Here is a 12,882-nt window from a genome sequence, read left to right as displayed (position 1 = left end):
AATACTCCTCTTACCATGTTTATTAAAGTCAATTAAAGAGTCACTCAGTTCATGAGGTGGAAATACTTTAAAATGTCCTTTTAAACATTACAGGTTTTTCATGAAAGACTGCTCATGTTAATTCATTTCCCCCAATTAACAACTAACTTTTTGGGGGAAGTGTATTAAGGAAGTGGAAAAAAAGGCAGAAAGCTCTGCTCTTTGTAACTGCCAGTGCAACAATGTTTCCAAAGTAATTGCAGTAATTGGCAGGCAGAAATAGATTTCTTATCTCAGCTGAAAATCCCAGAGAAAATCAAAACTGTGAAGACTGACAGCATTACCAAAGATCTTGATGTGAACTTTCTTATAGCAAGAAAATCTTTGCACCAGAGTTCTAGGAAGTGTTAAATACAGAAATCCTACATTGATTAAATCATCATCCTAAGAAATCTGTAATTAATTTAGAAATACAACAGGCCTACCAAATTAGCAAGTGTCTTTAGAACAGTAGCTTTTCTGTGGGGGTCCTTCCACAGCTGGGAAGTTACACTACAGGCTCGTTAGCATCAGCTCCAAAATATTTCCTTTTTGCTTTGCTATTACACAGCTGTCAGGCACCAAGTCAAGCTCTCAGAAAAATGCTGCAGATAATTAACTCCACACAAAAAATCAGTACTATCATATACTTACTAACAAAAAATATGGCTTCAGCTAATCACTCCCACATACTGACATCCACCAAAACCAGAGTAACAAATAGCTTCTGGTTTCCTTACTAGAAAGCACCCTCACTGTAAGCACTTGGAGAAAATGGTTGCAAGGCATTTCCTAAAGAGTGCAAAAGTGAAAAATTATCCAGTCCTCTGAAGGAAGGTAGACTGGAAAATGAGAAGTAAACAACTTCACTACTTTAAGGAAAAACAAGTTATGAATTCAGATCATGGTAATTCTTCAGCAGGGCACTTGGAATGTAAAATACAGCCCAGCTCTGTGTGTGTCAAGCAGGCTGTTCAATGGCTGAATTATGTAGAAAACTGAAGAAAGGCAAAGTGAGCACCAAAAGCTGCTAAAGATACCCAAGCACAAGCTGTGGAAACCCAAGACTGCAATCCTTGGCTACTCCATCCTGCCCTGCTGAACACTCTTCCTCAGCAGTAAATACAGGAGAGGACACTCTCCTCATTGAGCCATCTTACCCTGTGCTGGGTACCTCATGCTGGTTCTCTGTGAGGTTGTGAAAGATCTGCAGAGGTGACTCTACTCAGAACTGACTGCACAGAAGCAACACAACCCTGTCCCTCCCATGCCAGAGCTTCCCAAAGACTGGCTACTCCTGCCTAAAATGCAGCTTTTGGTCTGAAATACTGGGGTAAAATTACAGGGCAAATTTTCTCCAGCCAAGCCATGATTTTTCATTTTTGCATTTCTACACTGAAGTTAGCAGATTGTCTTTTGACCTTTGAGAGTTGATTTATCTCTCAGTGATACCTGGCAGGTCACTCACAAAAGAAATAAAAGTAGACATGAGAGTACCAGAAAAGTCACATCTCCTTTCTGTACAAGAACAACTTTCAAGTGCTGCTTGTGCAGCTTGAATCCCCAAAGCATCCAAGTGCAGCTGAAGGTTTTGGGTTTGTGTACAAAATGGTTAAAGGAGGAACATGAAAAGCAAAGGTTATAAACCTCAGAACTCCTTTGTGTTTTCTCCTACTGCAAGAACACATGACCAGACAGACCAACTCTTAAACAGGAGGGGGCAAAAAGCCAAAAAAGTAAAAAAAAAACCCAAACAAACAAAAAATTGACCAAAACCCCCAACAAACCACCAACATTTGAGGCTTAGTAGCTTTTGCTCCAATTATCACAAGGCAAGATCTTCAATTCATGCCCAGACAAGTTTGAAAGAACTCACACCCTCCAAGGGATTATATTCATCATTCTCCTTTCCAATCTAATCCTTAGTTAAGATGTTTTCAGAAGTGACATAATCATTATGTAACAGCCATATATAACAGAGCAAGACATTACCTCAGGAGAAGATTTTGTGTGTTTAGCATCAACACTTGCACTGCTGTCAGATGACTTCCTTTTCACACCCCCAATCCTTTTTGATTTATCTGCAAGAGAAGGTGATCAAGATTAGCCTATCACAAATAACCTACTTAGTATTGGAAGGACAAAAAGTAATAGGTCTTACCACATTTTCCATTGTTGTCATATATGATTTCAACATGAATTAATTCTGGATCAAGAGTTTTTAAAGCTGGAATCTTGAAAAGGACAGGAAACACAAAAGCAGCCATTTAGAGAGGTGAAACTCTATTTTAACATATTTATCTTAGATGTGGTGGTATGGACTAAGCTTAGACATTTAACTTCTAGGTTCTATGAATACCAAGCTGAATTTAACAACACAACATGTGAAAGTGTCTCTGCATAAAAACACAAAACTGGTGCTTGAGAACTTGTGCCGTTTGCACAGCACAGAGAGCAAAGAAACCAAGATGATGTTTTCTTCACTCAAAATAAAAATTCCAGGTCTCCCTCACTCTTCATAGAAGGACATTTGTTATTTAATAATCTACCAGCAGCATAAAGAAACACTTTGGGTTATACTGTTCTGCACTACACTGACACCCATGTTTAAAGATTACAGTAAAGACAGAAATAAAAATGGTGCTGGTGGAGACATAAATAAAATTTGCACTTATTCCCCATATCCATTTGTAAACCACTGCAACTGGTTCCTACCTCCTGACAGTTGACTTCTAGAGTTCTTGTAGCTGGATTACCATTGACAACAACTGCGGTGAACCACTGAGTAGAAGGGTCCAGGCTATAAATCCTAATTTTTGAACCAATGATATTTTTTCCACCTATAAAATTAGGGGAAAAAAAAGAGCTTAAAGACAAAGGAGGTATGAAGATGACCACAGTTATCAAAATTAATTATTCCTTTCTTTACAGTATGGGAAATGAAAACTGTAAGCTACAATATCTACCTTTTCAATAAGGTCACTCCCTGCATGTGCAAGCACCTAAGTACAACAAATATGCTGGTGTGAACCCAGTAATTAAGAATTTAAAGCTGGCAAACAAAAGGAACAATTTTAAATTTGACAAAAACAGGAAGCCTCTATACAACACTCTGGAAGTTTTCATAAACAAGCAACAAACTGGAAAAAAAATCAAGTTACTTGAAACAATAAACAACTCAAAATTTTTGAGAATTGCTACAAGTTTGATCCATTTCACAAGTACCAGGCCATCTATATGTGCCCAAAATGACATATTCACTCTTTCAAAAGAAATACTTGAAACAAATATCTACAATCCTTCACATTTTGCATTCACTACTGTGCAAGTAAAATCAGTATTTTTAAAAAGCTTTTATCTCCTAGGACAGATTACCAATTAATTAAACCAATACTGCAAGGATTTCCCTTTGGACTTGGGCATTTATTGCCAGTTTTCTGCTCCACAGTATGCTTGTACCTTGGACCAAGCGTGTCTCATCAAGGTGTTTCTTAACCAGAGCCTGAATTTCTTCATTTACATTTTGATCATCTTTAAGAGAAAGCCTGGAACCATCCACATCCTATTTCAGGAAGAAAAAAAAAAGAAAAAAAAAAAAAAAAAAAAAAAGAACAGAAGTTTGCATTCAGGATAATGCTTTTAACAAAATCCCACAATATTTAAAAACCAGATGGCAGCAATTTCCACAAATCCAATTCTCAATAATCTTTTCCCCATCAGTTCTAGGATGTTGAAATGGAAGCAGGTAATTTTTTATCACTAATTCACAACAAGGATCTGCAGGAGAGTCTGAAATGAGCTCTCCAGGTCTACTTTAATATTGTCCTGAAAATAACCCAGCTTTGTAGTACTACATTGCTAAGGAGCAGTAAGTTTAATTGAACTGTCCATTCTTAACTTAGGATTTTAAGTTCCCAGAAGCAGCAGCATATTTGTCCTGAGCAGATGCAAATGAAAATATTTTATGTTTCTATTTATGATAATGCCAGGAGCCAGTCTGTGTCAAGACACCATTATAAAATGTTTATATGAATGAAAACAGTCAGCTACATCTAAATTATTCATCATTCTTCAGCATAATGTCCATGTATTATTTTTTCCTCTCAAATTCTTGAATGAGAATTGATTCTGAAATGGAAAGGTCACAGCAAGCTTCCACCCACGCCTCCAAGAGTGAGAATAAGAAAGGGGCTTGGGGTTGGGTTTTATCTTTTTGTCCCAGGCATAGCTCTGATATTTGTAAGAGGCAGAAGACTGAAGAACTAGAAGTCAAACTGTTATTCCAGATGCCAGTAAAGCAATCTTTTCCACTGCAGTGCTGAGATAAGGCTTCTGCATAAAGAGATCTCAACCCTTCTGTTGAGCCAACACAAGCAAGACAACTATCTACAGCTCAAATTTGGCTTTTAGTGACTCTCTTGTCAGTTTCTCTAAAGGACTTGTATATTTGCTGACTGTTAACAAGTCTAAGTAGAACATTAATGATGGCACTACTTGCAGTCTCAACACAGGACAACCCTTACTACTTTTATTTCAGATTGTTTACAGTTCTGGAGAATAATTTCCTAAAAACGCTAAATCTTTTATCTTTAGCAGATACAATTCTTCCAAACACCTGCCCAGGAACAATAGTTTCAACCCACCTGTACCTAATTTTCACTAACAAACTTTCCTCTGGTGCTCAATAACTCAACCACCTGATTGGCACTCTGCCCAATTCCTCATTTGTTTAGGATTAGCAGCAATGTGCTTCTGTTAAACAGCAAGATTTATGCCAGACATTCCTGAAACTCCTTGCACAAAGTTCATGTTCAAAAGATAGGGAAACTATTCCAGGTTATCCCTAAAATTAACATGAAACTGCTGTCACCTGAGCTAAATAACTGTCCTAGCACACTCCCTCATCCAGCTCTCCTAAGTGACCCTATCCAGAATCATCTCCAGAGGGTTTTTAATCAGACATGCTATGTTCAGAACTGATATTTATGAGTTACAGAAATAAACACCTACTACAAGTTTTTACCCATCTGAAGTTTGCATTGATTACATTACCCTGATGCATCCTAAATATCAAAATAAGAGATTAATCTTTCATCTTTAAAAAGCCAGTCAAGGTTACCTGGATGGGTGTCAAGAGGTCTTTAGAAAGGAAAACACACTTCTCTTCACCCAGGTAGCGCACTGAAACCAGTGATCCCATTCCAGCTTTGTCCACCAAGGACTTGTAGGTCTAAAAAAAGTGATAAACATGTTCTCAGAAACAGAGTAAGAGCTCACCATTCATCATTTGCATATAAAAAATACTTTAATTTTGCTTCTATTCCTCTGTTAAGTTACCACATCTACATGCAACTCTTGAAAACAAAGTTAGTTTCCAATAAAACTTCTAATACACACCTAATGAAAGTTACTGGACTCCACATGAAATTAATTTCATATATCAGCATGAATTAGGAATTCAGTGCAGGTGGCTATCATTAGCAATTAATCATTCATGTCCACATGAAAAATTTATTAATGTAATAACTCTAATTGCAGATATATTACTAATAAAGCCCTTTATGGCAGACTGGGGAAATAGCTAGGAAATCAATCAATGTCTGCAGCATAGTTTACATTAAAGTTCTCAAAACTTGTGCAACCCTGATAAACACACTGAAACCTTTATTTAGGCACACGTGATGATTTGGCCAGCTTCACAGTTGTTGTAACACTGCAGTGCAATGTTGAAGTTGTGTTCAGATGTACCAAAAGCTTTAAGAACAGACATGAAAAAACAATTTCCTTTAAAAGCTTCTAAACACTTCCTAATGTGCTCAAAATTAAAATTTGTCTAGTGGCAGTACCAGATCTGAGAGGACAGGCACCAGGAACCTGGAACAAGAGAAGTGGCAAGAGTAACTCTCCCCTACCTGAAAGGTGTAACTGTGCCCCACTTTAAAAACAGAAATCAGTCTGACAGGAGGAGGAGGACTTTTTTTGATCAGTCCTCCAAAAACCTAACCAGACTCTTTTTGTCTTCACCTCAGCACAGCACTGGCAGAGGGACAAGATCCCCACATGAGGGACAAGAGTCTCTGCAGGAGTAACTGGGCATTACAACACTTCTACAGAGCTACTCCATTTATCACAAACACACTCTCTCATACACTTGAACCAGTAAGTTGTGATCAAGTTTCAAATAAATTAATTCACACACCTCTTCTGTGACCTCTGCTTTCCTGCCCTGCGTGATGATAAAAGGAGAAAAAGTCTTTTTTTTGCCAAGGCAAGATTCAGGAATGGCCTAGATTTTGATCCTTTGCTAAATGAGCTTTGGAACACGTACCCTGCATGAACTGACATGTCAAACACTTCAGGAGGAAAACCTTTTACCAAAACTGAAGTATCCAGTAAGAACTGTTCAGATACTTGGAAATGGACAACAGCTAAGTTTAAATATGAAGGTTTTCAGAACAAGCTGTCAGCAAAATCTACCAGAGGAACTGCTGCTATTAATTCACAGCCCAGGAAATAAAATTAAGGATTTATATTTCCATTTCTTCTCCCATTCTATTGGGTCCTACTTGTAATAAGCATTGCTTAGATTTGCTTTGCTTAAGAAAGACCAGCTAAAATGCAGCAATATGAATTACAATGCACACTTTATACCTAGCAAAGTTATTAGTATTAAAACACAGACTACAGCTTTAGCATAATTCATGTTCAGCAAGTTTACATGTTTGCATTTTCACTTATCTCACTACCTTCTTGAGCAGCAATATCCAAAGTAGTCAAGTACAACTATACTGGCTGAATAGATTAAGAAATATTCCCTGCTCACCTCCCCTGGCTAATTTGCCTAGTCAGCCATACATGGCAGGTACAGAAAGCTTAGTTCTCTCCTTGTACAGTATAGATCAGCTTTTTGTATGCAGAAAATCTAAATCTCACAAATCACTCATACCAGGCAGGCATCACATAAAAGTAATCTGAATTATTTTTGTCTCAGGATCAAGAATTACCATAGCATTAACTCGAGACAGAGTCAAAAACTTTAAATAAAAACACAGGCTATCCTTAGAAACCTACCATTTACACTTTTTCTCTTTATTTTTAAGAGGAATTTCATGGAGGAAGAAAAAAACCCATGAGACTAGAGGGAGAATGAATTAATGTACAGAATAGGGGTTTGAGGGAGAAGCAAAGTCATAAAAACACATCCTTGTGTCCACCAACTTCAAATGTTGCTGAGCTCTGTCAGCTTGAGCTGCACAAAGAGATTTTCTCCCTTCCCAAGACACCCAGGAGTGAGACTGCCCTGGAGGAATTCACACTGGTGACAACGCTGTCCCAGAAAGTGCAACTGCAGAACCCAAATGACTTAAGCCAAGAGTGTACTTGCCATTGCAGGCCACTGGACAGGAGGCATGGACTGGGTTTTTCTTTCAGCCAGCACCAGCTTTTGCTCCACCAAGAATGCAATCATCATCCTGCTGTAGACTTCTATCCATCTTCGCTTCTCCCATGATTCATCATCAAATTCTACACAAATCTACAGAAAGGAAGCAAAGTGAGTGAGTGACTACATATAAAATTCAGACACATCCAACATGGAAAAGATAAACCCATCAAATTGTTCAAAAATAAAAAATCATTAAATGTACTTATAATTCCAGCGTGATTATTGCCTGTCACATAATCAAGCAATCACTAAGGCATTCAAGGTTGACCCAGTATTTTATAAGTGACAGTCAATGTTAATTGGTTTATCATCATTACTGTCACATAAAATAATAGTATTTACATTTAACTTTACAACTTCCCATCTCAAAAAGTTTTATGCTGCTCAAAGGTAGTTAACTATGTTAACACTGTCACTGGTATTTACAAGCAGGGAAAAATACACACACCTCCCCCAAAGAAGTCCACTAAAGCTACAGGACTGGCCTACAGTAGTGGCACATGGATTTTCCACAAACTCTAGAACACTGGAATAAACAAGTGGGTTTTTTTTTTCCAGAATTATTTAAAAAATACTAATCCCAAAGAATAACTTCAGCCAACTTATTGAAAGCACAAATGACAGTAGGAAGTAAAGGTGATCAAATTATGTAATGTGAAGGTCACTTCTGGACTGCTTTTAACTGCTATTTTTCCTTGTGAGTTTCAGGAACAACTATGCAGATTTTTCAAGAGAAAAGCTATTTCGTGGCAAAAATAAGATGGCTTGACCAATGTCTTTGGGATAGCATTACTCTAATTTCAAAGGCAACATGGGAGATCAAGTTATTGGGAAAGACCACAAGTACAACTTGGCCTGACTACAGGAATTGGAACATCTTGGTAGAGGACTCTACTCTTGGAAAAAAACATTTTCTCTTCCCAAAGAATACAGCAATCCAGCCAAACTGCACTTAACAAACAGCACAGAAATCTCAGTTGAGTGAATCTCAGAAACATTTCCTGGAGTTTTATCATCCCTCTCAGGGGAAAGGCAAGTGAAAACATGCATACAAACAGCATTACCACAGCCAGGAGTCATCAAACTAATGGGTGCAGAAATGAACTTGGTAATTTTGAGGTGCACAGAAACTATGAAAGAGATAAGCAAATAACAACCAGAACCAGAATGGCTTGTTTTGTCTACTGCATCAACACTGCACACACAAGAAAACACAGCTGAGAAAATAATTTCAACAGCAGTGGACAGTCCTTCTATACAAAATAAAAATTGAAATAAATACTTCTACTCTCTTACAGGAGAAATACCTAATCCCCCCTTTCAGTCCTTTATTTTTTCGGGTCTATGATGCTTGTATAGAACTCCGAGAGAAAAGGAGATGGGATGTGCTTTGGTACAAAGCTCTCTACACCTCCATTGCCCATTCTGCAACTTCTTTACATTTCAACTGGAGAGCACATCAAGTCAATCGCTTCTGGCAGAACCGTAACCAGCTACAAAGCTCACAATAGAGACCCCATCAGCACCTGCTTCTTCTCCTTCGCGGACAAAGTCCCTAAGAGCTTTCTGCACCAAGAACCTCCTCCTCACTACCAGCACGGCACAGGGCACAGCCCCGCGCCCAAAAATGGACAAAGCTCCACCCCTGCCGCAGAACCACAACAACAAGCTGGTAACAAAGTTTACGCTTTCAAGAAAGAGTTAGAAACATCCAAAGTTTCGTTTTGTTTGACAACTAAGTCAGTTAATCAGAAGTTACTAAATTCTCATCACCAAAAAAAAAGGAAAGGAGACAGCTAAAATGGGAAGATGGTGCTGTTCTTGCTGTCAGGGGACAGCCATCGAAGTCCTCTGTAGGAACAAGCAGAAGATGCTACAATGGAGTTTTGTCCTTGGGGAGCAAGCACTCAGTTTATACTCTAGTAAGTGTCCAGACATGGCTGAATAAGTCTAACGTCTACAGCTGCTAAATAAAGCCCCTTAATAACTTCACAGCCAAACCATAAACTTCGCTTGACTCCCACACAAAATGCACAGCTAACCAATTACACCACGCTTGCAATAACTATGTGTTCAAAAACCCCCTTGGTAATCATTAATAAGAAGAGGCCACCATGCAAGAAGAGTTCGAGAGACCTCCAGCACCAGGCGTGAATTTGGTGCGAGTTTAAAACCCAAGCAGTTGTGCATGACCAGCTGCTCCGAAGAGCAGGAAAGGACAGTCACCAATCCCAACAGTGTTGGAGGGTTTTGGTTTCAACTCTGGGGGCAAAAATCTGTTTACAGCTGGCAAGACCTTAAATTACCTTTAGGAAATAAACCATAGGCACAGTGGGTGCGGTAAAAACCTGCTTTTCAAAATGCCGGTGGAAGAAATGACATTTGTAATTAGTTAGAGATAATTTGCGGCATTAGTACAAGCGCATCGGGGACTTGGGCAGGGTGCACGTTTCCAAACGTGTCGGCCAAGTCTCCGTCTGCTCTGCCCCCGAGAGCAGCATGTGCACACACGTGTACACACAGCCACACCAACTTCCCCGGTCACACTCCGGATTCAGCAGGTCTCTCGGAAAGTTCCCGGTTACCTTCAGGTCTTGTTTGGATATGTCCGTGTGTGACACAGCCCGGATCCTGCCCGACTTCCAGGGCCATTCCGAGATGAGGCTGGCGTCCCACGTCCTGTCCTCTTCTTCCGACAGGCAGAGGAACCTCTTCCCTACGAGCAGCGACCAGCTCCCCTCGAGCCTCAGCACCATTTTAACTCATCGGGAGGCCTTCAGCGAGGAAAGCGACGGAAGGAGGAGAGAAACACACAGGGCAGGGCGGTGAGCGCTTCCTCCTTCCTCTCCCGGCCGCCCCCCCCGCTTCTCCAAGCGGCTCCAGCCGGATCCCTGGACACCCACAGGTCGCCCCCCCACCCACGGTCCTGTTAATCACTACTCGGCGGGGGTGGGTGGAAGGAAACACCAGAAGGTCTTTCCAGAATGGCTGCAGCGCAGCTCCCGGCCATTCCCACCCCCGCCGCCTCTTTGTTTCCTCCTCCGAGGAGTCAGAGCGCCCGGGCGGCAGCCGAAGGGAGGGAGCAGGCGACCAGGCCAAGCTCCTTCCGCCTCACCAACACCCCGGCCTGCCCACCCGGGCAGACCTCCAGCCCTGCCCCTGCCCTCACCTGCTCCCCCCCGGCCCCGCTGCCGGCGCACCCCGCAGTCACACCGGGCACTGGTCCCGTTCCCCTCCACCCCCCCGCGTCGACCGCCGCCGCGGCCAAGCGACACTGTCGGAGCCGCGCCGCGCACACGCCCCCTCACCCGTGCGCGCGCCCCCGTCCCGCACTCCTATTGGCTGCAACGAGCCAGCGGGGCGGGGCCTGCAGAGAGTCTCCCGCCGCGATTGGCCCGGAGGGGCGGGGCCCGAGTGCTTGGCCACACCCCCGAAACCGTTGCTCAGCAGATGGCGGATAAAAAAATAAAAATGATATATCCTTCCGCTTGAGCTTGGAGAGAAGGAGTCCCTCGAGGCCAGCCCGCGGAGCGCCCGCAGCCGAACCCCAAGGGAGGCACGAACGCGCTCGGGAGGGCCGGGGCGCCTCTCCAGGTCCGTGTTCCTGCCTCGGGAGCGCCGAGCCTCCAGCTACTGGAGCTGCCTTTAGAGACGGCGGAGGAATCGAAGCGAGGCCAGAGGGCGTGATACGGTCCCTTATACGTGCGGCTCGCGGCGTACTCAGATATAGCACAGGGGGCGGTGGCACCTGTGGGGTGTCTCTGCGCATGCGCACGGGGCGGGACCAGCACCTGCGGGTGCCCCACAGGCCGCCATCTTGTCATGGTGAGGGGAATGGGGGCAGGCGGGCCCTGCGGGACAGGGGAGGCGGAACAGGGTGAAATATCACAAAGTAACGATGTGCCCGAGGTTCCTGGGGACGACAGCCGGCTGTGGAGGCGCTCCAGTTGTGGCTGATGGAGGTTGTGTAGTTGCATCTAAAAGCAAATGGCTTCCACCAGCTCACGCCCTTAACATAAGACCTGTGTGTTCTTACAAGTTATAAGGCGAGATGACAGAATCATAATTGGTTTGGGTTGGAAGGGTTCTAGTGCCTCACTGCCCTTACAGGGAAGAATTTCTTTCTTATATCTAACCTAAATCCATTGCGTTTTAGTTTAAAGCCGTTCCCAATGAGAACCGAAGAGTTAAAAAGAGAATATGATGTGATCTGGGTGATGGTGTTCAACAGTGACCCAAAAAGACACATGTACTCCTCTGCTGTAAGACTTTCCCACCAGAGCACGTGGGAGGAAGAGACCACAAGTGCAGAAAGTACCCAAGGCAAAGAAGCTGTTGACTCATCCAGTTTACTGAAATCTCACGGTGCTCAACTTGTGTTTCTCCAGAGTTTCTTCCATCACCAGAGATGTCTGAGCTTCAAAAACCCCCATCAGAGAGCACTGCAATATTTCTGCCATGTTGTGGTCTCATCCTCCATTTTCTCCAAGAATCCATTTCCACATTTAGTTTAAATGTATTTTAAAAGCCTTTCCCACCAATTTTCTTTCACCCATCATTTGCTTACTACATTTAAACAAACACATTCATGTATGAAATCAAGAGGCACAAAAAATTCTTCATGTGCCATGATGAGGAAATTGCTGTCTACTCCACGGAAATCAGACAATTTCTTTTACAACTGTAGGGAATCTCCAATGATTTCTACCAATGAGATGAACTTAGTAATTGCTACAATTTTCATCGGGGAGAAACAAAAGAAATAAAAGTGAATAATAAAAAAATGATAGATCACCAACTGTATGCAGTCTGAAGAGCCACTCATTAGCTGGCACTGAAAGAAAAAACAGGTATGCTTGCTTCTCAGATTTAAATATTTACTATATAAACCAGACCAGCAAGGTGGAATTTATTGTATCACATAAAGCAAGCTAGATGTGAAACTACCAAATTATTTGTTTCATTGTAGACTTTAGGCTCATGTGGCAGTGGCTGTGCAATTGACACATCACACCGTGTAGGTGTTGCATAACCTCATTATTTAAAGCCCTTGGATTTTCTGCAGAGAGAACACTTTGCAAAGAGCAGATGATTAATACATGCAGGAAGAAGGATGTCAGGCTATAATGAAGCAATATTAGTCAATGTAATAGATCAAGCTGTTGGTGGCACTCCAGTTGCCTAATAGTATTTTTTTCCCCATTAGCATCTGTATAAAGGAAAGCTTTAAGGAGAGATTTGAATGACAACAACATGAGTTTAGTGAATGAGCTGCTCCCATATGCAGAGTGGCATGGAGGTTGGTCAAAGATGTTTAAAATTTAATGTTTTGGGTAGGTCCTGGCCTGGAAGGCTGAGAGTACAAGGTGACATAGTCCATGAATGCCCTTGAAAATAAACTTATATAGCAAAGGATGCTA

At 41.9% G+C, this 12,882-nt stretch overlaps 1 protein-coding gene across 1 annotated transcript in view; it reads right to left on the bottom strand.

Annotated features, from left to right (window-relative positions):
* Positions 1 to 10,218, bottom strand: part of KDM3A (lysine demethylase 3A) — a 28,767-nt gene extending 18,549 nt beyond the window's left edge. The window contains exons 1-7 of the mRNA XM_059845392.1: positions 10,048 to 10,218; positions 7,403 to 7,552; positions 5,138 to 5,248; positions 3,478 to 3,580; positions 2,734 to 2,858; positions 2,180 to 2,252; positions 2,011 to 2,099 (exon numbers count right to left, since the gene is read on the bottom strand). Coding sequence (XP_059701375.1) covers positions 2,011 to 2,099; positions 2,180 to 2,252; positions 2,734 to 2,858; positions 3,478 to 3,580; positions 5,138 to 5,248; positions 7,403 to 7,552; positions 10,048 to 10,218 — 822 coding nt within the window. The remainder of the gene's footprint in view (positions 1 to 2,010; positions 2,100 to 2,179; positions 2,253 to 2,733; positions 2,859 to 3,477; positions 3,581 to 5,137; positions 5,249 to 7,402; positions 7,553 to 10,047) is intronic.
* Between the last annotated feature and the right edge of the window lie 2,664 nt (positions 10,219 to 12,882).

The sequence above is a fragment of the Haemorhous mexicanus genome, chromosome 4 (assembly GCF_027477595.1).
Source record: "Haemorhous mexicanus isolate bHaeMex1 chromosome 4, bHaeMex1.pri, whole genome shotgun sequence".
Classification (NCBI taxonomy): Eukaryota; Metazoa; Chordata; class Aves; order Passeriformes; family Fringillidae; genus Haemorhous; species Haemorhous mexicanus.
This window is presented reverse-complemented; position numbering and strand designations above follow the sequence as displayed.